A 26,202-nucleotide genomic window follows, 5' to 3' on the forward strand; every position below is an offset into this window, starting at 1 on the left:
AAATCTCATGAAAATGGTAATTGAAATCAAATTTTAAATGCAAAAACAAATAATTGTATGGTAAATGAAAAGGTTTAGTCGTGACCCTCCTCGGTTGCCGTATAAAACTTAGGGAGTCTTTGGTCTTAATAGCTTAGGGGGTCCCAATAAAAAATGGCAGTTTTGTTCTGATCGGCTGTGATTTTTTGATATGCTGTGAATGGAGTTATTCAGGAAGGTAATAATGTAAAGAATTAACAAATTTTTTGTGCTCAGTTCGGCTTGATTAATAATATGCAATCAATTTCCTGTCAGTTGACAACACATTATATTCTAAACCAAAGACTGACAGCACGTTTTTCGAAGACCCTGTGCCGTTCGAACCATGGCAGTGGAATCGAAATTTACTTCAGTCTGCGTTAGATTTGTGCATTCAGATCTCAGTATATTGAAAAAGACGTTTGTTTATAGTTTTTAGCGATAATCAGCAAGTATTTCAGCTGTTCGTTGTACGATTCTTTGATGTCCCTCAGATGAGAATATATTTAATCTGACTGTTTGCCGTTTACCACGCTGCTCAATGTCCTAAATAACTGAACGGCTTCATCACTGCTTCATGTTAACTTGTATTTCGAAATATATCCAAGTCACAAGTGTAATGACTAGTTTATCATTTATGGTTTATTTTATTCCAGGTAGAGGTGTTTTTGCTGGAAAGCAATTCAATAAAAGAAATTTCTTATTGCAATACGATGGTGAACTTATTAGTGGGTCGGAGGGAGAGATTCGTGAAGTCTTCTGATGGCAGTGTATTCCGTTACTTTTTTTAAATTCAAGGATAAGACATATTGGTTAGTGTCCACATCTTTACAATCTTTTCATATGAAACTCATTTAAACTGCATTTAATATTAGCCTATCCCATAGTACTGTGTACATGTCTGTGTTGTGACTACTATGTGACCCTGTACCACAGCCACAGAAATTATTCAAACTCAAACACAACACATGTGGTGTTTTTTTAATTCATACCTACTATCACCAATAAATTACATGAACAAATAAGGCCAGTAACCCCATCTACCAATATTTGTAACAAATATCAAATTCTTATTTTATGTAATAGTAAAGCTTTAACAACTTTGCCATGTTAGCCACAAAGAATATTTCTTCATTTATTTCTTTTAATGTAGTGGATGACCATATATGACTGTATGCAATTTACTATTATCAATAACTTGGGATTGCTGGTCATTCTTAAGTCTATATCAAATGAATGATTGTGACAGTAAAAATAATCTTTTAACTCTTAGTCCATAAAAAAAATCTACCTTGCTATATATTTTTCAAAAGCTATATTTTGCCAATGTTGCAGTATCGATTCTACTAATGAACCTGGCAATGGACCTAAATATGGGCGGCTAGTAAACCATGAAAGAAAATCTCCAAATGCAAGAATGAAAACACTTGAATTCAAAGGACAGCCATACCTGGCACTATTTGCTGTAAAAGACATTCACGTCAATGAGGAAATATTATATGATTATGGACCAGTCAAATTACCATGGGAGCATAAGGTAAGATAATGCTTATTTTCATAATAATGTTATAACAGCATATGCCTTATAAATATATTTATATACAATTTCCAGTTGAGAAGTTGGTGAAAGTCTGAAATGGGTAATATTTGTTCACATCATTCCTTTAACTGATTCCATTCGAAATTGCACATACACTTGCACATGTACTACCACAAACACAAGTACAGTAGGATTGTCTGGTTTGCAAAGTCCATTGGTGTGATATTTTTTTCTTCTGATCGTTGACTTGTGTTCAAGATTTGTATAATTATTCCTGTTTTCCCTATGAAAAAGAATATGGACTGAGTGAAATATTTCTAATTTTCTAAAATACATCCTGACCTTGCACTCGCTACATGTATTTGTTAATTTTGCATGTGTATGGTATGGCAGTATGTCAGTAGATATATCCAGAAAAATATTTTTAATGGTTTGAAAATGCCTATTGTTTGGAATGTTGTTCGCTATTAGTTTGCCCATACTGAGTTTTGGACAGTCAAAACCGATATCTATCATTCAGCAAGATCAGCTAAAACAGGACAAACCTGGACTAAAATTCCTGGGAATAATGTACAACAATGTGACGACTGAGAACCATAATTATTGAGGTACTATTTATTATATATATTTTCTGATTTTTCATTGCTAAACCAAAAAAAAATTTAAGTTGTCTCAAGGTGAAACAGTCATTAAAATCAATGTATTGGTTCATTTCAACTATGCATTTATCACCTTGAAGTGTTGAAAAAAAAAATCCAATAGCAAACCCGTAAAATTCATGAATTTCCCTACTTCAGTGCTAAAAATAGTTGAGCATGTGGGTGTGGTACACTGGCAAATGGCTGTGGATAATACAACTGAACATGATTCTGTCATTCGAGTCGTGTTTCAATAAGCTGACTTCAATTTCCATGATATAAAATATTACATTTAATTTGCTAAAATCATAACAAAGATCTGAGTATTCAAATCATATAACAAGAGGTCACAGTTCAAGTTGCATTTATGAATGAACAATGTGCCATACGATTTGAAACATTAATTAATTAATTAGCTACATTTGATCCAAATATGAGTTTTCATTGGCCAGAGAAGTCATTTGTTAATGCCCGTTTACCCATGAGAGAGACCCCCCCAATCTTTAACATATTTTTAGCAAACAAGTTTTTTGGGCCACCATTCACTGAGCATGTACCTTTAATCCCTTTACAGTATTCAAAAAGAAACATGGATACAACTGATGCACAAAGGATAATCAGTATATCAGTTGAAAAAATTGCTTCAGATAGAAATCGGCTCTCATTCAGAAAACTGCGTATTGCCCCAAATATTCAAAAGATCCTGCTAGTATCTAATGTCATCAGCAAAGCTAAACTGGTTTTTTCAAGACAAATGATTATTGGGTTACAACAACAGCCCAGTTTGGAATTGGGATATCATGATTGCAAGCTAGAAACTATGTCAATATACAAGACTGAAGTGAATGTTACTGATAAGACACAGGAGTTGTTAAATCGTCTTTCTAAGATCACAAAGTTGAGAAGTTGTATTCAGAAAGGGAGTATTAGGTCATGAATGGCAAAATTCTCCCCAGAGATGGTAATGGGACAAACATTTCAGTTTTTTTTTTAATTTACAACATGCTGTAATTTGGAGTGTATTTTAGTCCCCGTTCGAACGAAGTCCGTGCGTTCGTCCAGAGTCGTATCTCAGAATCCCTTGGACCGATTCCGTTCATTCTTTGCATGTGCCTAGTACTTTATGTGGCACATATGCACATGCAGTGGTTTAGTGATTCGATTCAAAATGGCCGACTGGCAGCCATCTTGTTTTTTGAAAATGTTGTATTTTTGACATGCTTTGTCAGTTTTCATTCAAATTTAGTACATAGATCATACATGTTAGGATACATGTCCCCGACCGTCTGTGAGTTCCTGAGTCTGTCCGTTCGTCCGTCCGTGCGTCAGTCTGTTCTGAGTCATATTTCAGAATCCTGTAGACCGATTCCGTTCATTCTTTGCATGTGCCTTGTGCCTTATGTGGGAGATACGCACATGCAGTGGTTTAGCGATTCGATTCAAAATGGCCAACTGGCAGCCATCTTGTTTTTTGAAAATGTTGTATTTTGGACATGCTTTGTCAGTTGCCATTCAAACTTGGTACATAGATTATACATGTTAGGTTACATGTCCATGCCGATTTTTTTCGTAATTGGATCAAAGATGGTCGGTATCTTCTTTTCTTTTTTTTATGCGGTATCTTGGACGTGCTCTGTCAGTTTTCATTCAAATTTGGCACATACATGTACTTTATACATGTTAGGATGCATGTCCATGACAATTTGTTTCAAAATCTGATTGACAGCCATCTGACTTTTTGGCCTTACTACTATTAATATTTCCACAATTTATGTACTATTTTCATTCATATTTGGCACATACATCATACATATCAGTGTGTTTCATAATCAGATCAAAGATGGCCGAATAATGGCTGTTTTTATTTTTGGCCATATTACTACTACACAGAACACGTGTTTTGATGTACCGTACTCGACCGGGTTAGCGCCCAGAGGCCTCAACTCAGAAAATCACGATTTTGTAGGGGTGGGTGCTTACCCGAGCACCCCCCTCGAAAAAGAGTGCAAATGAAAATTTTGATTCATCAAGTGACAGATTACGTCTTTGAGGGAAAATCAAATTACTAAATTAATTTGCGTCGTCATTGATTTTCACAATGAAGAAACAGAAATGATCACAAAAAATATGCACATTTTATTACAATATTAATTACGTACCACCATAATTTACGGAATTAAAAACATTTGAGTCTTTTGGAACACAGTCGAAGTCAAAATTGTCATATTATTTCCACTGACGAAGTTGTTGGATCGTACGCAAACTCTCGATGAAAATCACTTTCCGCCATGATGCAATTGCAGATTTGACCTACAGCAGCGTTGTTTGACCTAATGGGTCAAAGTTGGTTATTAACTAATCAGAATGCTGTGTTGTACTGACGCAATTCTTCGGAAATTCCCAAAGACTTTCCGGTAACGCAATGCGGAAGTGAATAATCGATGTTGAAGTACGATCTGTTGGAATTGATTTCAGCGAATAAACGACATGGTTTTTCCAAAAAACTAGTAACTAGCCATTTTTGAGAATTAGACTGAATATGGCATGAAATATGTATTGCATTTTACTTGTATTAATTAATAACAGGTCATTGTCGAAGCGTAGTTTACGCACGGTTACAGTGTTCTACGCATTCACAACATGCTCACAGCGGTCGATGTCCACGCTGTATCATATAAAAACGCTTACCAAGATTCGTTACGCAAGACCAAGTTTTAAATTAGTTGCATTTTGAAGGGGGGTGGGCGCTTTGCCGAATGTGACCCCAAATATAAAAATTGCGCAAAAGTGGGGGGTGGGCGCTTGCCCGGGCATGGGCGCTAACGTGGTCGAGTACGGTAAATAGACAATCTGTTGTATACGCCACTTGGAACTCAAGTTTCAAGGACACGCTCGCGACAACCCCTCTGCTTTAATATGATGAGCACAAAAAGAACTTTCAAAAATTTAATGGGGACTGTGTCATTTTCAATGACTTGTAAACAATGTACCGGTAGTAGGGCTTGTAGAGCTTTTGAAATATGTTATAGAAAAGCTGACCTAATTTTATCCCACGTGTCCATTAGTAAATTTTCGCAGCTGGTTAAGTATTCAAAACAAGAAAAATTTTTGCATTATGCCTGTCACCTTTTTTGGGGAGAACAATGCCATTCCGATTCCAGACCTTGGTCATGTATGGATAGATCTTGTGTGAACTTAATACATACATGTACATTGAACGTTTGCAAGTAATTTTGTTTCTCAGACTGGATTCAAAATGGCTGACTGGTGGTCATTTTGTTGTTAGTTATGAATGTGGGGTGGGGGGGGGGTTGGCATTTTGTTGTAATGAATGTGGTTTCAGAGCTGTATCTGACATTAATTGACCAGGATGGATCTGATTCAGAATGGTGGAATGCTGTTATAAAGTATGCCTCTGACATATATTGATTGATGGCAATCAAACTACTATTCCTATGTCATTTCTTTCATGCTCTGATTCAAAGTGGCTGACTAATTTCAGTTATGTTTACTGTTAAAATAAGAATGACTCTTGTCATATCATGAAATGACTTGCTTTGGTACAAAATTGTTGACTGGTAGCCATTTTTTATGAATTCTTTACCAGATCACTGACATGCTTGAACATGCTTCAAACATCACATAAGCATCAAACTTAATGTTGTACATTTCCATATATATGGAACTGAATCTCGCTCATACATGAACAGATTTTGTTTACTACATGGTATATGCATTTTTCACATATAATGGTATTTAAAACATTATGTTGAAAAAGTAACGTGAAATAGCTGTGCTATTTCCAATGACTTGATTTTCTTGTATGCTGTTGAGTGAGATTAAATATAAATATTTATTGCTCTAAAATCTTTGTCTTCTTCTATTTGTATTGCTTTTGTAGATATTAAACTTGCAACAAACACAAGGATCTGCTATGTCATACCAGGATGTACCAGGGTGTCACGTATTACCAGAATGCACATCATCTGATGAAATCAGTTGTCAGTTAGCCAAGTCTCAAGTACCAGGGTGCGACATATTACCAGACCACACGTCACTAGATGGAATTAGTTGTCAGTTAGCCAAGTCTCAAGTTCCAGAGTGTGACATATTACCAGACTGCACATCACAGGACGGAATCAGTTGTCAGTTAGCCAAGTCTCAAGTACCATGGTTTGACATATTACCAGACCACACATCACCGGATGGAATCAGTTGTCAGGTAGCCAAGTCTCAGGTACTTGGGTCTGACACAATACCAGACCGCACATCACCGGATGGAATCAGTTGTCAGTTAGCCAAGTCTCATGAACCAGGGTGTGACATATTACCAGACCGCACATTAACGGATGAAATCAGTTGTCAGGTAGCCAAGCCTCAAATACCAAGGTGTGACATATTACCAGACTGCACATCACAGGACGGAATCAGTTGTCAGTTAGCCAAGTCTCAAGTACCAGGGTGTGACATATTACCAGACCACACATCACCGGATGGAATCAGTTGTCAGTTAACCAAGCCTCAAGTACCAAGGTGTGACATATTACCAGACCACACATCACAGGACGGAATCAGTTGTCAGTTAGCCAAGTCTCAAGTACCAGGGTGTGACATATTACCAGACCACACATCACCAGATGGAATCAGTTGTCAGTTAGCCAAGTCTCATGTACCAGGGTGTGACATATTATCAGACCACACATCACCAGATGGAATCAGTTGTCACCGGATGGAATCAGTTGTCAGTTAGCCAAGTCTCAGGTACCTGGTTCTGACATATTACCAGACTGCATTTCACCAGATGGAATCAGTTGTCAGTTAGCCAAGTCTCAAGTACCAGGATGTGATGTAATACCAACCACACAACACCAGATGGAATCACCACTCCGTCAATCCAGTGTCAAGTACCACAGTGTGACATATCGTCAGACCACACATCATCCGATAAAATTAGTAGCCCGTTAGCTGAGATTGTTACTGATCGTCACTTGAACGCTGCTCCATTAACGAATGTTTTTACAAACAATACTGACTCAGAATATGGCTGTACATGATTTGTGATGTTTCCATAATTCAGTTCGGATGAAATATCCCAAACAGGCTGGACAGGGAACATATTTAGTTGCACCTATCTGATATGATGGTTTTTTAAAGGGAATTAGAAAACCCTTTCCTGCCTTGAGTACTTCAACATTATTTGCATGATTTCCTTTGTTAGCTTTTGCCACAGCAATTTTCTTTCAGCACTTCTGGATTTAAAACTCAACACATGAGCTACATCTGGTTCTTCACTATGCTTGAGAATCCAATACGTGCTACCATGTGCTTGAACAAATATGCACAGAAATGTGGTTTGACTTGCCCTGAATGTTTCAACTCAACCAATCTTGAGAAAACAAATTGCAACTATGTCTCAACTTTTCAACTTGAAAGACAATGGACAGGGAATTTTGGCTGTTTTTTTGGGTCATTACATCAGAGTTCATAGGAAGTTTTATAGGATCCCACAAGACACCCTGCAGATCGCTAAAGTCAGCAGAATTCTACTTGCTTGTGAAAGAGGATCTGTGGAAAAGTACAAGAACAAATCACTTGATGACATAGAGATTGACTTGAATGGTAAGTATGGATTTACTTTAACGTACATATATGCCAGAATATTTTCAATGAATGTGGTGATGGTATGTTCTTTTTTACCGCCCTATATTCGTGAAAGTAATTCCTGATTGGATGAAGTCATTTCGAAATTGTATTTATGCCAAAGCCACAGTTCCTGTGGTTGGCAAAATGGTTTTCAACTGCAGTTTTGAAATTTTTAAATGTTATTCTAAAAATCGTAAATCACATTTATGCCTAAACAAAAATGGATGTTCTTACATCAAAAAAAAAATTAATTTCTCATTACTATTGTATGCTTCATCAATATGTGTGTTTATTTCAGAGGTTTCAGATGATGAAGAATCAGTGCTGATTGATATCAAGACTCCTGAAGGTATGTGAGAGTTATAATACTGGAAAATCAAGAATTTATGGATGGATTGACGATTAGAAACAAGGTGGCTGAATGTCAATCATTTCAGTGTTAAAAAAATCATAATTAAGCATCAGCTTCTGGATCCATATCTCTGACATGTTTATGTTCCAACTATATTACTATAAACAAAATTATACATCTTAAGTTTGATAACTAACTGGGACTGTGCCATGCATGGCTTGTTTTTTATAAAGGGGAAATAAAATCCAACTATGAAACTATTACATTACGTTATTCTTCATGAACAGCGTCTGTGTTTGCACACACTGTCACAGATCAGTACATTTCCGAATCTTTATTACTTTCATTATACCTGGTATTTTTTCAGCACCTACTGAGAAAACAGCAGATTCAACTGTATGTAAGATAGAACCGTATTTGATACTAGAATCCAGTTTTAGGAATCTCAAGAATGGGAATGAACTTTCTGATGATATTGTCAATTCTGCTGTCTATCCTGCCACTCAAAAAAGAGAGGTAACTTAAAGTTATATTAATTTAAAGTTATATTAATTACTTCACTGAGTCTGTGTCACATGTACATCATTGTAATTAGATAAGAAATAATTTGTGTACACTATAGCATGCTGTACAGTTATCATGTGCTAGATAATATAATTAAAAAATAGAAATGATAATATTATAAAAGCTAAATTAAATCTTGTTTAAATTGTTAATACAATAGGGGACATTATACTATATAGGTTTTTTTTCAGAAAGATGTGTTCAACCTATAGGTGTCTTGGCAAATTTAAAATCTGAAAAACTAAATTTCAGGATTAATGGCATTGGTTTGTTTGTTAAAGCTTCTCTTGTACATTAATGTACATTATTGCTATGCATAGCTCAACAATTTCTCTTCTGGACAACTGAAGATAACCTCACTCTTAAAAGAATTATTAGATGGCAGAGGAGTTCAAACTTTATTTTGAACACCATTTGTTTTCATTTGAGTTCTTATTCATAATTTCATGTTTAGTTTTATATCCTATACATGTCCAGGCTCCACATGTATGTGGTAAATTTTGTTACCACTTTTCCAGCTGAAGACTACAAGTTGTGAAATATTTGTTATTCTATATCACTAATAGCTCTAAATTAAGTTAAACTTTGTGATTTAAACTGAGCATCATTAAAGCTATGATGTTCAAGTCAATTTGATAACTATATTCTTGATATTTTTTTTCTCAGAGAATCAAATTTTTTGACCATAATTTAATGTCATCCATTTGTCTGAGGGGTGAAACCACTTATCCAAAGAAGGTAAGATTATCAAGCTTTAAAAGTTTTTGTGACCTTTTATAAAACTTTGTCTAAACTAGTTCATGTATGTTTTCATTCTTAGCAGTATACATGTCGAGTAAATAGAAATTTCACATGTGCCTATTCTGCATATGTATAAAAGATCTTATTTTTATTTTTATTATCAAAGTTGCATACTCTTCACTCATTTTTGCTTTTAGTCCCCGTTCGGACGTAGTCCGAAAACGGGGACTTATGTTTTGCCCTGTGTGCGTCCGTGCGTGCGTCCGTGTGTGCGAACGTGCATGGACCGATTAAGTTCAAACTTCACTCATACATCACACATTATATGGGACATATGCACATGCATTTTTTTCATGATCCGATTAACGATAGCCGAATAAGGCTGAAAATGCATCAAAATCGCACATTTTCACCATTCCGGACCCGGATCTCAGTTATGCATGGACAGATTTCAGTCAAATTTGGTACATACATTAAACATAATAGGACCTTGATGCACGTTATTTTTTTTTCGGATCAAGTTCGAAATGGCCGACTGGCGGCCATTTTGTTTTAAAGAATTCAGTTCTGGATCCGTATCCGAGACATGTCTGGATTGATCAAGTTCAAACTTCACACACACAAGGTACATCATGTCACAAATATGTATGTGCATTTGTTTCATGATTTCATTAACGATAGCCAAATGGCGGCCTCTTTAAGGTCGAAAATGCATTGAAATCGCACATTTTCACCATTCCGAACCCGGATCTCAGTTATGCATGGACGGATTTTGTTCAAATTTGGTACATACATTAAACATAATAGGACCTTGATGCACGTTATTTTTTTTTCGGATCAAGTTCGAAATGGCCGACTGGTGGCCATTTTGTTTTAATAAATTCAGTTCTGGATCCGTATCCAAGACATGTCTGGATTGATCAAGTTCAAACTTCACACACACATGGTACATCATGTCACAAATATGTATGTGCATTTGTTTCATGATCCGCTTAACAATAGCTGAATGATGGCTATTTTAAGGCCGAAAATGCATCAAAATCACGTATTTTCACAATTCCGGAATCGGATCTCAGTCATGCATGGATGGATTTTGTTCAGATTTAGTACAATGTGTTGTACATATGCAGGTGCATTTCGGTCATGATCTGCTTTGAATGTATATGTCACTCAAATATGAACGGAACGGGGACGTGTCATTGACAATGACTTGTCTACTTTCATTTACACTTACAGATTGATTTTTCCAAGCATGACTTGATAATGGGAACTATGTATGAAGGTGGACAAAATATTTGTGGTATTATACAAGATGGACACTGAACTCTTGTGGTAAATATTTAAGAATTTTTCTTAGTCATTCTCATGTATATACAAATTTATATAATAATCTTTCATTCAGTAATACAGATAACAAAGCACTGATTTCAATTTTCTCATTAAATCTTGCTGTCACTTTGCAGTTTTCTCAGTATCTTTGCCTACTTGTCTACTGAATTTGTAGAACACGGATAGGAGGCTATGTCGTGCAAAGCACCTCTACCTGTCTATCTTTTGGTACATCCTTCTGATTTTGTGAACACTTATGTTTGAAAAATGGTATTTTGTGCAAAAATTGTTTCATTCATTTCTTGTTATGCACTTTAGTTCTGTTGGCAACTATTACTGCAAAAATAACTATTTGCATTATATATTTTTTGATAGACAGTTTTTTGCAACATGCAATTATTAAATATTGGCAGTACTCACTGCACAGGTTACAGTATACAGGAATTCAGGTAGCTGTAACTAGGAAAAATATTTCTGTTGCTGTGCACTAGAAACTAAAATTACCTTACAGATATTACAACATTTCTATTCATCTGCACAGGACAACTACAACTGGTAGTTTATACTGCTTATATGCACTCAGACTGTTTTTATATTCAGCTTTTTCTTGAACTGGGACAACAGTGCACAATCTTAGAGGCTTATATTCAGTGAGGTCTTGAGCTTTCATCATGCATCGTATTGGATATATGCACATGCATACATGCTTCTATGGTGTAGGAATTTATCCACACATCCCCCATGGTACATGCAATATCATGAGTATAATTTCCTGTCATAATAAAGACAATGTTGTTCTTAGTATGTAGTAACATCATAAATATATGCCCACTTATTTATAGCAAAATAGAACTAATTATTCCAAGATGCCAACATCACGACTTATGTGTATGGTAGACTCAGTTTGAGCGAGTCAATGAGTTTCAATTCAAAATGGCCAACTGGCAGTCATCTTGTTTTTTGAAAATGTCATATTTTGGACATGCTTTCTCAGTTTTTATTCAAATTTGTTTACATAGATCATACATGTTAGGATATGTCCTCCGTTCGTCAGTGCATCCAACTGTCTGTGCGTTCGTACGTTTGTCTGTCCGTCCAGAGTTGTATTTCAAAATTTGTAATTGTAGTGCCTCATTCCTATCTTCAGACATGCATTTTCTTAAACATACTTTAAACAATTTTAGCAAGTGCAATAACAGAGTGCACTTCAATTTGTTTTACTTTCACTTGTGATCTTTGTTTTTCTCTGCTATATCTTAAACCAGAGGGGTTGTCACGCAACACATGTTCGAATTTGATGTAAATAAACTATCTGTTGTATTTGCCACTTGGGACTCAAGTTTCAAGGACACGCTCGCAACAACCAACACCTTCACTTTAATATGACGAGCATAAAGAGAACTTTCAAAAATTTAATGGGGACTGTGTAATTTTCAATGACTTGTTCCTCATAACTATGTCATTTTTTTTTCATCATGTGAACAATTCCAACATTCAATGTTCCTGTCCCGATTTTGTGTCACAGTGAATGCGTATACATGTTGATTACTTTTGACTGTTGACCGAATGGAAATTTTGTGCTCTTGAGTCTTTTTGAATGCCACAATAAATGACAGACAAAAGATAATTTTTAGTCCTCAAATGTCAATTCACCAAAATACAACTATGACTTGTTTTAATTGGGGCACATTTTCTGTTTTAATATCTTATACGCATCTGACACAGATTTTGTTTATCTGTTGAACTCTTGAATGTGACTTGCCTGTATAGATATACTTATTCATATATTCTGTTGTTTTGAATAATAGAATAAATGAAACACACATACTTCTAATGATAAAGCTTCTGATATAAAAACACTTTTTTTTAATGATTGTTTTGACAGGAAGTAAATCAAATGGAGCGCAAAATATTATATCTCAATTCTTTGGGGGAAAGCAAAGAGAAAATGAATCAAATTCAGCAGAACTGGAAGTGAGTATTAGTCTATATTATGTACATGTATTGTTTTCCATAAGTCAACTGTTGGTACTAATCTGTTTCTGGTCTGTAGGGCTTGATAAGGTAATTTTTTGGTCTTAAAATTGGATGTTCAAGCCTTGGGTCTGTGTGTACAATTTTGGTACATGTATGTGTAAGTTAAATTTTTCCATTCCTGTATGAGCTTTGGAAAATCTTAAGGTCCTGGCCATCTATGCACACATGTGTACAAGTATGTTGGGGAGCCAGTTTTTGGATGCAGTTTGGCCAACATCATTCAAATTTTACCAGTGCTGAAGTTTTTCAGTGTCACGGATGTCTATGATCATTTTTCTGTTACCAGTAATAACAATTGCATTGCATTGCCGAGTTGTAATTTTTATTTTGTCAAAGTTTGCTGCCATTGTTGAGCTAATACAGCCAACTGGTGGCCACTTTTATTTTGATGGATGGTATTCAGGACACACATCTGGAACAGGCCTAAAGAAATTCAATTCATTTTTTGTACATGGATAGTACATGACATACATGATTGTACATATAAAGATGTGGTCAAAGATGGACTGTCATTAGTTTTGGTTGTTAATTTGCATCTAAAAATCAAACTATTTTTCATGGCTGGAACCACATTTTTGGCATGTGTGGACTTATTTCAGTCAAACTTTTACCTTTTAAGGGGGGGGGGGTGATGCACATCGTGGCTGGTCAATATTTTGTTTTCATCCGTCCATTCAAAATTGTTTAGTACATGCATGGCATCAACATGTACATGGTTTTAATGAATGCTGAAGTAGCAACTTTTCACTTCTGCAAATACACTTACTACTTTGTGTCTGTTTTACAGCAATCATATTAGTAAATTCATCTGCTACTTACTGGTTAACATAATTTGAACAGGACTATGGCAATGAAAACACCTTAGTTTATGGTGATTGGATACTGTCACTTCTGAAAGCTAAAAATTTGTCCTCCACTGTTCTTTTACTCTTCTAACAGTTTTTGATTGAAATATTTCACTTTTTTTTAGTAAATTTGCAGTTAACAAAGAAGAAGATGGAAATTACAAAGTATCAACAATTGACCACGCAGTGCAAGTGTCTCTTGTGGAGTTTTTGTCATTAAGGTAAGGATATATCCCTGAATCATTTGAATATTTTGATGTGTATTAGTGTTACAGCCAGGAAACCTCATCGTGTGTCAGTTGAAATTTAATAGATATAAATAGATATTACAGTACAGCTAAATACTTACTTACCTAATGTGCTAATGCTTTGTTAAAATCATGTTATGACCTTGCTAACTCTACATTATTGAATGTAAGCTTTGTATTAACAGTAGGCTGTGACTGTATGGAAATACTCACAAAAATATTTGTTGATAAAAACAGTGGGCATAAAATATAGCAGAATGAAAATAAGTTGTCTAGATTACTACTACTAGATTACATGCTACTTATCAGGGATAGGAAAAAGTTGTCAAAACAACTATTCAAATTCACAACTCTGATTGATTGCTTGCCATGGCCTCATGCCAGCGCCAAGACAACATTTAGATTTGCAGTCCCTGTTGGTACATTCACTGTCACCCAACAGTGGTTTACTGTGTTTGATGCATTATTTATTACAGATGAATTGAAACATCAGTCCATGACTTCCCTTTGAATTTTCTGCGCAAGGACTGTACAAAATCAATCCATATTTGAAATGAGAATTATAGTTTATTATTATCACATTATATAGGACGAAAATTAAATAGTGTCCATTGTCGTAATTCAACATTGCGACGATGTCAATAAAGTTTCTATAGGGTAATTCAGTAACGATCTCCACTTGTCAAAAATACTTCTCGTAAAAATAACAGTAGTAATAGTCTTTGAATGTATTAATAAGAATGGCCAATTTATTACGGATACTTGATTGTACGCAAGTTAAATCTATAGATTATATCAAAGCAGTTCTATTGCCACTCGTCTAGTACAGATCAAGGATTGGATGATAGTAGATACATTATTTGACAAACATGATTACTGAAAAAACATGTGGCTGCAAAGTATAAAATATCTATCTTTCTGGAGCACAGTTGTATTTGTGTTTTACCTTTTCAAATGTATTATATTTTTGATTCAAACACTATTTTAATTATATTTAAAAACTTTGAATAAGAATCAACTTTACAACCCTGAATATGCTAACATTATGTTACACTAATGCAAAGCTAACATCAAGTTAACATGCATTAACACATTTTGGTAAACAAGTTTTGAGCTGAAATAAATGGCTCATGCATGAGGGAAATAGACATTTCATATTTCTTTGACTGCTGTCTAGTTTCATCTTGTGAGGTTTTTCACTTTCTGATGTCTATGATCATTTTTCTGTTGCCAGTAATAATAATTGCATTGCTTTGCCTATTTGTAATTTTTATTTTGTCAAAGCCTTTTTGGCGGATGAAAAATAATGTGGGCATGTAGTTATTTATACATGTTCTATGATTTACATGTATATCAATTTTTAAGTTTGCAGAGTATTTAGCAAAAGAAAAATACACACAATTATTGCATGGAATGGACAAAGTTTTTGAACTCAGAGAAGATATCGTATGTTGGCTCTCAGAATCAGGTAAATAAGACATTCTCTCTTGAAAAAATAACTGGATTTTCTTGTGTTAAACTTTATAGTATTGGCTTTCATGTTTGTTACCCACATTCAGAATTTCTTCCTTTTAATTTTAAGTATATACTTTTCTTGAGTTCATATGTGATTTTGAAAGTAATTAAAATCAGAAATGCAAACAACTTTTAAAATCATAATGTGTAATTTAGTGTCATTTGGGTTCATATCGTATGCCAATATTGTTTTTTTTTTTAAATACACTGTTTTCAAATTTTTATAATTGACTTTCATGAATTAAATGGCTGGCTGTTCTTGCAGGTGTTAAAGAGCAAAACTCAAACACAAATGAACCATTGCTTCAGACTGAAGAAAGCTAAACAAGCACATCCAGGTAAGTGTGCCACATTTTGACAGATTGGTAAGTTGGAAACATGCTTTGTATCAAGTAACATACGTTTTTATCATTATGTGCAGTCCCTTCATATATACACTTTCTGGAGATATTACTATCCTTACAATGATGGGGTGTTGATTCGTTCTGGCTCAAATTGTTCAGCATGCATGAAGCTGGCAGAATTTCAATTTATAACTAACATATATGAATTGCAGGATTCATTTTTCTTCTTTCTTTTTCATTTACATTTTACTTGATTCTTCCTTTTAGTTCAGCATGAGCTTGCTTATCCTAAAAGAAGGGCATCTGGCAAAAGTGATGTTTCTTTCACTCAGACTTCATCTAGTGTAAAGAAAAAAAGCAGACAGATGCCTCAAGGTATGGAACTGTTTCAGTATGTCTTTAGCTGCCAAAATTTCAATGTGTATTGCACCTCATAGACTATGACTTTATGATGTCTATTTAAACAATAATGAACGACCCGCCAACCCATAATGGACGAAAGCTTACTCCATTATGAGTTGACAAAGAATTTATTATTGTTATTTTTTGAAGCATTTTCAATATCAGTGGATTTGCTGCCACTAAAAAATGGAAAATTTCGAGAAAAATCCACAGTGAACAGAACTATTTCGCAGTCACTGGCCTGTGAATCTGAACAATTTAAAATGTCTTTCTGAAAATTGTATTCACAATCTCATATGGCAAACTAAGAAAGAAACTAGTTTTTATCCATCAAATATTCTTGTAATTAAATAATTTACAGTGTGGTGTGGAGTAGCATTGTAGTGGTCGCCCGAGTGAACGGCACACAGTGACTAGTACTTTTGGTGTCCGTCACGACCTTGCACTATGCTATGCTAGACCGCCGCCTATGGACTGACGGAATTGACTGTGCGTAGGAGTGTGTACCATGGGTACATGTACGTTGTCGTATTGTTACCCAATCCAGCAAGTGTTTTCAAACCATTGAGGTGGATTTTATTGGCTACAGTCCTGTAATAGCTATTTTCAAATGCTACGAGAGGCCCATGATTTGATGAATACTTCAAGCCAAACGAATGCGTAGCGAGTGAGTGAACATGGCTGGAAAGCTAGTGGGTGTTAGCCATCCTACAAACAGTGATTTTAATCTTGCTGTATAAATAACAAGTCATTGTTAACGACACAGTCCCCGTCCAAAATTTTGTGATTTGACATATCAATTTGATGCTGATGAAGTCATTGAGATTAGATTGAAACCATTAATAGGAGATGATTTGTAAAAAAAATATGATTTATTGCTTTTACATGAGAATTGGACAATCATATTGAATCAAATTACAAAAATAATGTTCGTGTTGATGTATCTATTGGTATACTGTTTTTGTACAAAATTTAAACAGAAATATTCATTGCATTCATAGGAAAGTAGGCATGGGTACCATGAAAAACAAAATGGCCGCCATATTTGTTTGAATCACGAAAAAAGTATGACGTGCACATATAACCAAATGTGTATGATCATCATAATCCAAATCGACCCAGTCATCTTTGAGAAACAGCCTTGGACATGTGAAAATGACGATTTAGTGCTTTTACATTAAAATTGGGCATCGGCCAGCCATATTGAATTGAATCACAAAAACCATGCTGGTGCAGATGTATCTCTTGGTATACTATCTTTGTACAAACTTTAAACAGAGACATTCATTGCATTCAAGATAAAGTAGCATGGGTACCATGAAAAACAAGATGGCCGCCATATTTGTTCGAATCACGATAAAAAAATGACGTGCAACTACAAACCAATATGTATGATCATCATACCAACTTTGATCCAAATCGGCCCAGTCATCTCCGAGAAACTGCTGCAGACACGTTTAGGTATCAGAAATAGCAAATTTTACATCCAAAATGGCCACAAGTCGGCCATTTTTGCTCCGATAATAAAGTAACTTGACGCGTATATGTAAGATATTATGTCTTCATGTAAAGTTTGAATGAAATCAGTCAATTGGTGTTTGAGATATAGCTCCGGACGTACATACATACGGATGGACGGACGGACGGACGGATGGAACTAACCCAAAATGATAGTCCCCGTTTTCGGACTTCGTTCGAACGGGGACTAAAAAAAGACACCTGACAACAATCTTGTTTCACAAATAAGTGTAGTACTACTATTCATTTTTCTGTACTCACACTCTGTAAACATAGCAGCATCTGCTTGGATGAATCACCCCGGGTTAACCTTAGTTCATTGACACGATTAGGGACATGACAGCGGCATCAGTCGTGGAATCTAAAAGCATGCCTACTAGATGAAATGCTTCAACCGAGCGTGCTTTAACGTAGAGAGCTAACGAGGATGCTTGCAATTTCTCTTCTTAAATAGTTTCTCCTTTATTCGTTTTCGAAAACTACATTGTAATCAAATCCATGGTACAGGGATCAATAATGGGATACATTATTGCGAATAATCTGCTGCATTGACATCATAAAATCCACTGATATTGATAATGCTATAATATAATTAAATATAAGGTTTACTTTAAAATTGCATTACATCATTTATTACATATCCATGTTGATTTGTTTTTGTTATGTTTGACTGACTGGTGGTCATTTACAAAACCATAAAAAATCAACATAAGAAAATGTCATTTAATTTGAAATTACTCATAGGATATTACTTATATACACCTTGTTTTGATTTTGAGTGATGGCAATTTTTCAACTATTATTTCAAACAACTTCTTTTTGAAAATCTAAACAATTTTGCAGCAACAGATTTTGATTTGCGGCTGTCTATTTACCTTGTTACTTTGTAACAGTAGATTTACTTGATATTTTCTTTTTGTGTTAGGTGCAGAATATAAGATATGGAGTGTTGAAGAAAAGATGGCTGTTAAAAATTATTTTTCGCAAGATATTAGACTTCTACACGTGCCTGGAAAGGCTGCTTGCAGTAGTTGTTTACAACAGAATCCAGTTTTGTGCCATAGGTCCTGGAAAAATGTAAAAGATTGTGTTCGTAATTTGATTACGGTACATAAGAGACGGAAGGATAAATGAATTCTGTTATTTTTGCTGCCAGATGTTATATAATAATGTGGTATACATCAAACTGTAAAGAACTGCTAAAGAGCCGCCAGTTCATATTTGCTACCACACCTGATTCTACATCTCACCTCATCAGGTGCTCGGCCATGGTAGTATTAAACTCTTTTTATAGAAAGGGATTCGTTCCAGCAGGATTATGATTTAAGGTATAGATACAGGTTCTTGGGCACTTGGGAGTGAATTTTGTTTTTTTTTTGCTTTTTTTTATCCAAAGTCTTGGCTATAGATTGTTAAAATTTCGCAGTATTGTGAATAGTGGAACATACTCAAAAGACGATTTTAAATTATAGAAAACAGGTACAAACATTCTCTTTTTTGAATGTTTAGCAAGATTAGGCAAGGCTACATACATAAATAATCAAAAAGAAACATGGTGAAAAAAGTAATGACGGGATCTCCATATTATGCACTATATTTAACTTTTTTCAAAACAATAATAGGTTGTTGTCAAAATAGTGTGAGAATTTCAAGACAAACTGACAAAAACTGTGGAAGCTAATTAATTTCCAATCTCTGTGACTAACCAGAAAACACGAACGGAGATAATGCCTGTTTTATGAAAGTGACGTTAATCGTCTACAAAAATGGCTATTGCATCACAACGACATGCCAAAATCCATCATACATCGATGCTTGCTGATGTTCAATCGTCAGATAAAAAATAAAATAAAAATATTTACAATTCAAGCGAAACGGACGTAAAATTGTCTGCAGAGTCAACACCTTGCGCGAAAACTGTCACGGTGTCGTGTTATCATTTCCACTGAGGGAGGGGCACAATGGATCACGTAAAGCTGATGAGATATTCATACAGTTATATAAACATTGCGGATTGAGTCTAAATTTACTTTCCCTCAAACCTTAAAAAAAATACATTGTATGACTCAGTTTTTCGTGATCTCCAGTGAAATGGACCATGCAAAGTTAGACGACCAGTTTGAAATGGGCCGTAATATTTTGCTACACAACGGCTATTTGCAGTTTTTACTACTCAATTGGTCAACTGCCTGTGAGAAAAAATCTAAATGGGAGGGAAAATATTGTAAATCGAGACAGGTTTCATTCAACTAAAGATGAGATGGGTCGATAAAAATTAAACGAACCCTGACCTCTGGAAGTACCTGATTTATAGAGTGCCTTAGTACCAGAGGTTGCAGAGCATACATACAACGTACTTTTCGACATCGCTACAGGTGCATGCTAGCTGACAAGGGGGTTTCTGATTGAGGTAACCAAGATGGCATCACAGAGTGCTTCATTTTTCCGTGGTGCTTAAAAACAGAATCTTGTTGGCAATTTTTCTGTAATTTCCAGGGTATATTTTTATTTTTAATTAACCGAGCATTTTACGAGCATGCCATTGAAAAGTTATCGATACAGCACAGCAATGGTGTTTATCCATTGCATTGCAATGCTATCAGCAGGGTGATCTCTACAGCAAAACGAAAAATGTTTACTTTGTATACTTCAGTTTTAAAATACCTTGGGAGAAAAAAAATGTGTGAAAACAAAAATATTTAGTAATATAACAATATGCCAGGCTAGAAGTTGTTGACATGTTGCGAGATAAGGGTGAAACTGTTTACTTATCATTTACAACTGTAAGCAACGTAAACAAACTTCGGGACATTTAATCACATGCCTCGGTTCCCTCTATTTTAAAATCGTTTTTTTGAGTGTTTCAGCATTGACAATGCTCCAAAATTTTAACATTATCTAGCCAAGACTGTCTGGGTAAGAAAAAGCAAAAAAAAAAATAATTCACTCAAAGTGCCCACGAACATGCATCTATACCTTAAGGCCACTTCATTGTTATTGCAATGAATCTCACACTGTCAGATATTGTGGTCAAATCTATGCAAGTTGTTGTAACCTTTGCAGTTGGGTCATACCTTCATTAATTTCATTAATATAGAAACAGTGACAGGTTCTTAAAGCGACAATAGATTTTGAAAGTTTTTGTTTAAATATACCTACATAAAGATTACCAAAATACTGTTTTAGACATAATTGCGTGGAGATCGGTCAGCCTTTCAAGCTGGGAACGTATTTGACCCAGGGCCTTCAGTAAGTTATACTGTAATTTTTCATTAAAACTGGAATTCAATAGATGGAGACCATAACGCAACCGTGCCCCCCCCTTATTTCACTGACAATGATTTAATGTACAATGTCCGTTTATGCTATGCTTTCAGTGTCTGCAGGAAATGTTTTATTAAAATGAAAATATCGATAGTTGCAGCTATTGTCATTTTAACTACAGTGGTCACAAAAAATTTATGTCTTTATACTGAACTGAATGTGTGATCAGGTGAAACAAACCTATCTCTGCTACTCAGTAGTATTCTACATGTGCACTTGTCCTACATTCTAAAAAACATGTTACACTGATTGGTCTTATGGTAATCATGTCAATCAAAATCATGCTTTGCTCCAAAAGCCAATAGCAAGTTTGAGATATTCTGTGTACATCATTTGTTACTTAGGATGAATTATAAAAACATAATTGGATTCTAGAAATGTAAATGTTATTGAATTGAGCTCAATCTGAAATAAGTGACTGAATTCATGGTTCCATTAATGGAGTTCCTGTGTTCTTTGTTATGATTAATTAATATTTTCATGTATTTCTACCTCCATATATTTTGTTTTTCATTAAATAAATCCTAAAGCAAGGTGGTCGTTGCGCCATGGCCTGGTTGATAATGGACTTGTACCGATGCACACAATGCGTGTGAAATACATTGTTTACGTGTAATTCAAACACCCGCTGCGCCGACCACCACCCTTTAAGTTTATGGGCATAAGCATTTAGATCATTTACAATGATCATTTTGTGCATTTGATCTTAGGTGTACTTGAGTTCCAAACAGGTTTATTCCTTCCACTACCATAGTTATCTGTGGTCATCCACAACATGGTCTTGTTTAAATTTTGGAGTACCGTATGCTCTATCTCACCTAAATTTGGGATGGAAAATTACCACCTTTTCATGCTGGAAGTTTCAAAATAAGAATAAACATTTTGTTTGATATTGCATTCCAACAGAAACGAAAAAATATACTAAAAATATTTACAAATTTTCTATACATAATGCCACATGTGGCTGAGAAAAAACACAACTATGGAAAACTTCCTGCCTATACTATTAACAAGTACACTTTGATCTCTGCTCATTTCTCATAATGTAAGAAAGGAATATGTATTCCTTCAAACTATTGCAAATAAAGTTGGTTATTAGAAAATAGCGTGATGATATTCTGTGTGAAAGTTGTATCAACCAGATTCCAACCCCATTCCATTTTAGCGAATTCAAAATTTGGAAACAATGCTAGATAAATACTGATACGAGTTCATTGCTCTGAATTACAGTTGCAGTTTATGCAACTATCAGTGTTGTCCCCTACTGGAGATGTACATTGCCATTATGTACAAAAAATGTTAAAAAGAAATGCTTGCTTCCCTAATAAAATTGTGCAGAACGAGAGGGGAGCAGCTACCTTCCCTACCCAATTTTCAGCACCACTAAGTTATTGAACGATGTTGTATATACAAAAATATCCACACCTATTTTTATTTATACATTTAATTACTTAACATCCATTGGAATGGATAGATGAAAAGTGACATGACAAAGAAAAAAAAATTTAGGAAGTGTTGCTGTCTAAATTCAAAACAGATTTACAAAAATTAAACTAAAGGTATTCACAGAGATTTATTGCTCAAGCAAATTTGTGAATATTTTGTATACATAAATGGAATGTTTTTGTGCTGGGCATAGACAGGGCAAGGCATCACAAATTGTTTTTCATTTTTTCGATCTGATTTTTGTTACAGAGAAGACATGCCTCGCATTTGCTGGTAACTGAGTGTACGAGTTTCAATTCTCTATAACAATTAAACTTCCATTTGTGAATTGCACTTATATGTGTGAATGCTATGCTATTGTTCATATCAGTTCGAGGACATGTGAAGTGACACTTTGCACATGTGGGAGTGACACCCCCGAGATTTTCCACGTCCTCTGAAAAAAAATCGCGTCCTCAGAAAGGAGGTCCTCAGTATGATAGTCAAACGCAGGTCCTTGAAGAAATGGTCTGATTGCTAAACTCTACTAACCCATGTATACCTACAATAATATTATATTATGTAATTAAATATCAAGCCTGTAAACCCACTAGAAAGTGACGTCCTCGGAGACTGGTCTAGAAACCGAGTCCTCTGAGCATATAGTAATGCGAGTATGTGTGTGTGTGTGTGTGTGTGTGTGAGTGCCCTCTACGATACATTCTGAAAATCTTTCGTCCACGCCTGTCCAATTAAAAATAATTAAAACATCCAATTAAAAAAAAAAAAATTGATGGTAATTTATGCACGCCTGTCCAATTAAAAAATAATTAAAACATCCAATTAAAAAATAATAAAAAAAAAAATTGATGGTAATTTATGCAAATGTATTCACGATGACCTCGACACGACCTCGTATTCACATCAATTTTATGTATGCAAATGTATTCACAATATCCCATTGTGACGTCATCCTCATTCAAATGAACCCTTTACATCCATTTATGCTAATTTATGCACGAAATCCTATTGTGACGTCATCATTTATGCTAATCTATGCTTACATCCATTTATGCTAATTTATGCACGAAATCCTATTGTGACGTCATCATTTATGCTAATCTATGCTTCCAAGTATGACGTCATCGCATCCCAATATGAACAGCGCCCTCATGGTCGTATCGAGGTGGAAGCATAGATTAGCATAAATGGTGACGTCACAATAGGATTTCGTGCATAAATTAGCATAAATGGATGTAAGCATAGATTAGCATAAATGATGACGTCACAATAGGATTTCGTGCATAAATTAGCATAAATGGATGTAAAGGGTTCATTTGAATGAGGATGACGTCACAATGGGATATTGTGAATACATTTGCATACATAAAATTGATGTGAATACGAGGTCGTGTCGAGGTCATCGTGAATACATTTGCATAAATTACCATCAATTTTTTTTTTTTTATTATTTTTTAATTGGATGTTTTAATTATTTTTTAATTGGACAGGCGTGCATAAATTACCATCAATTTTTTTTTTTTTAATTGGATGTTTTAATTATTTTTAATTGGACAGGCGTGGACGAAAGATTTTCAGAATGTATCGTAGAGGGCACTCACACACACACACACACACACACACACACACACACACACACACACACACACGCACACTCTAATAAATACACGTCATTTTGAAAACTAACGGAGTTTATTACACAAAGAAGGGGAAATCTACTAATGAGTAAATAATCAAAAAGAATAGATTAAAAACTGAGTAATTGAAATTGAGTATATAGAAAGTATACATTTTGTTTTTGTTTTGTTTTTCCAATCAAAAGACCAATGGAAAAAAAAAATGAAAATATATTACTGCAAATACCTTCTAAAATTAAATAGCAAAGCAAGAAATTTCGCTAGCCTGCTAGAGTTGGGAAAATATCCTCCCCCATAGCAACTAGATTGAAATATTGGATCAAAATAAATAATTCTAACTCAAACTCGCTAGTTCACGAAGCTCACAAACTTGGAATACATATTGACGAAAAGGGAAAAGACAACTGGGTAAAAGACATGAATCAAAGTAAATAGCAAACCAAGAAATTTGGCAAGCCTGCTAGAGTTGAGAAAATATCCTTGTAAAAGACATGAATCAGATTTTAGACAATTTGACTATGGAAAAAAAATATTTTGGAATACACATAAATCTCAGGATGACAAAAAAAGAAAATCATTGAAACATTGACAGGTAATTCGAACAATCCTTTAGAAATTCATAGCACAGAAACATTACATGATGCAAATAAAAGTACACATCATAAAAACAAGTTACGAACCTACAGAAAATTAAAACAGAATTTGCATATAAAAAATATCTCACCACAATAAAAAATCTAAAACATAGTGCTGCGCTAAGGCGAAACTCGGAATAAAGGCTCATACCCTTCAAATGGAAAGGGGGTAGATATAATAACTTTATAGCTGAAGACTAAATTTGCCCAGTTTGTGACAACTAGAAAATTGAGAACGAAAAACAACTTCTCAATTGTAATCTATACTTGGAGGAACGAAATAATCATGATTAAAATATTAAATACAATAAAATCAACTTTAGGACGGACGATGAACACCTAACAGATATACTAAGAAGTTAAAATGACAAAATAATCCTTGAGCTAGGAAAATTCGTCTACATCTGTTTCAGGTTACGACAAGAAAAAAACTAAAATACCAGATGCCTAAACCAACCACAAAATAATTTTGTTTTTCTTTACATTCAAATGTTTGTGATTTTATTATTGTTACACATTGCTTATTTTTGTTACTTTATTGTATATAATCTTATAGCTGAAGACTGAATTTGCTCAGTTTGTGACAACTAGAAAATTGAGAACGAAAAAAAATATCTTCTCATTTGTAATCTATACAATAAGAAACAAAAAATCATGATTAAAATATTAAATACAATAAAATCAACTTTAGGACAGATGATGAACACCTAACAGGTATACTAAAAAGTTAAAATGACAAAACAATCATTGAGCTAGGAACATTCGTCCACATCTGATTCAGGGCACGATAAGAAAAAAAAATCCTAAAATGCCAAATGCCTAAACCAAACACCAAATATTTTTTTTTTTTTTTTGCTTTACATTCACTTGTTTGTGATTTTATTATTGTTACACTTTGCTGGTTTTTTGTTACTTCGTTGTATTTCCAACCAAGATCCCACGCATGAATACGGTTTCAATTTTAATTGTTATTGTGCAAATTAGATGGTTGGATATTGACATCATGGTCAGTTTACCACCTCAGTTATCACATCGTGCTTTGTAAATATTTGAAAAGCTCAGTGGTCACAGATAGCGTTGCAACACACGCACACACTCTTTCGAAGGGGGAACTAGCCATGTTGTGTACGGCCGCAGTGAGTTGAATTGAAAAGCCCACTTCAAGTTGTGTACGTAGAGTAATAGATTATTATACATTATATTAGACATAATCATAATCGCAATCAAGAAGCAGATCTTTCCTCACCGATAAAATAGCTACTTATTGCTGACCCGTGTTTACCATGTTGTTAGGACAATTTGATTCATGGCATTATTCAGGAGTTATGGAACGCGATCAGACCCCATTACAACAATATCACGCGTCGTGCGTTACTTCAATAATAACACCCAGCTGATTTGAAGACTATATAGTTGTGTCTTCAAT

The 26,202-nt window shown here is 34.8% G+C and overlaps 3 protein-coding genes and 1 long non-coding RNA gene across 4 annotated transcripts; 3 read left to right on the top strand and 1 right to left on the bottom strand.

Annotated features, from left to right (window-relative positions):
- Positions 1-129: 129 nt before the first annotated feature.
- LOC146725403 (uncharacterized) lies at positions 130-7,332 on the top strand. The gene is made up of 5 exons (XM_085496346.1): positions 130-217; positions 675-830; positions 1,354-1,555; positions 6,098-6,485; positions 7,274-7,332. The coding sequence occupies exons 2-5, from the start codon at positions 781-783 to the stop codon at positions 7,330-7,332; spliced, it is 699 nt and encodes a 232-aa protein (XP_085352472.1). The 5' UTR covers positions 130-217; positions 675-780.
- Positions 7,333-7,604: 272 nt separating this feature from the next.
- LOC102806626 (uncharacterized) lies at positions 7,605-15,365 on the top strand. The gene is made up of 8 exons (XM_085496342.1): positions 7,605-7,815; positions 8,138-8,188; positions 8,559-8,707; positions 9,422-9,493; positions 10,733-10,828; positions 12,711-12,799; positions 13,833-13,928; positions 15,321-15,365. The coding sequence occupies exons 1-5, from the start codon at positions 7,605-7,607 to the stop codon at positions 10,817-10,819; spliced, it is 570 nt and encodes a 189-aa protein (XP_085352468.1). The 3' UTR covers positions 10,820-10,828; positions 12,711-12,799; positions 13,833-13,928; positions 15,321-15,365.
- Positions 15,366-15,728: 363 nt separating this feature from the next.
- LOC146725404 (uncharacterized) lies at positions 15,729-22,161 on the top strand. The gene is made up of 3 exons (XM_085496347.1): positions 15,729-15,808; positions 16,082-16,189; positions 18,660-22,161. The coding sequence occupies exons 1-3, from the start codon at positions 15,763-15,765 to the stop codon at positions 18,866-18,868; spliced, it is 363 nt and encodes a 120-aa protein (XP_085352473.1). The 5' UTR covers positions 15,729-15,762; the 3' UTR covers positions 18,869-22,161.
- Positions 15,873-18,671, bottom strand: LOC146725405 (uncharacterized). Its single transcript, XR_014928798.1, has 2 exons — positions 18,610-18,671; positions 15,873-16,153 (listed from the first exon to the last, which is right to left on the bottom strand). It is a non-coding gene; the product is annotated as an uncharacterized LOC146725405 (long non-coding RNA).
- Positions 22,162-26,202: the final 4,041 nt, after the last annotated feature.

Source organism: Saccoglossus kowalevskii, unplaced genomic scaffold (assembly GCF_978046115.1).
Source record: "Saccoglossus kowalevskii unplaced genomic scaffold, keSacKowa6.1 SCAFFOLD_170, whole genome shotgun sequence".
Lineage (NCBI taxonomy): Eukaryota > Metazoa > Hemichordata > Enteropneusta > Harrimaniidae > Saccoglossus > Saccoglossus kowalevskii.

Excerpts from the sequence above, each read along its gene's own strand:
- LOC146725403 (XM_085496346.1), top strand. The coding sequence starts at position 781 with ATGGCAGTGTATTCCGTTACTTTTTTTAAATTCAAGGATAAGACATAT. Across the intron at positions 831-1,353 it reads TTCAAGGATAAGACATATTG|TATCGATTCTACTAATGAAC; the intron begins GTTAGTGTCCAC and ends CCAATGTTGCAG. Across the intron at positions 6,486-7,273 it reads ATCACCGGATGGAATCAGTT|TTCGGATGAAATATCCCAAA; the intron begins GTCAGTTAGCCA and ends TCCATAATTCAG.
- LOC146725404 (XM_085496347.1), top strand. The coding sequence starts at position 15,763 with ATGAACCATTGCTTCAGACTGAAGAAAGCTAAACAAGCACATCCAG. Across the intron at positions 15,809-16,081 it reads AGCTAAACAAGCACATCCAG|TTCAGCATGAGCTTGCTTAT; the intron begins GTAAGTGTGCCA and ends TCTTCCTTTTAG. Across the intron at positions 16,190-18,659 it reads AAGCAGACAGATGCCTCAAG|GTGCAGAATATAAGATATGG; the intron begins GTATGGAACTGT and ends TTTTTGTGTTAG.
- LOC102806626 (XM_085496342.1), top strand. The coding sequence starts at position 7,605 with ATGTCTCAACTTTTCAACTTGAAAGACAATGGACAGGGAATTTTGGCT. Across the intron at positions 7,816-8,137 it reads CATAGAGATTGACTTGAATG|AGGTTTCAGATGATGAAGAA; the intron begins GTAAGTATGGAT and ends TGTTTATTTCAG. Across the intron at positions 9,494-10,732 it reads AAACCACTTATCCAAAGAAG|ATTGATTTTTCCAAGCATGA; the intron begins GTAAGATTATCA and ends TTACACTTACAG.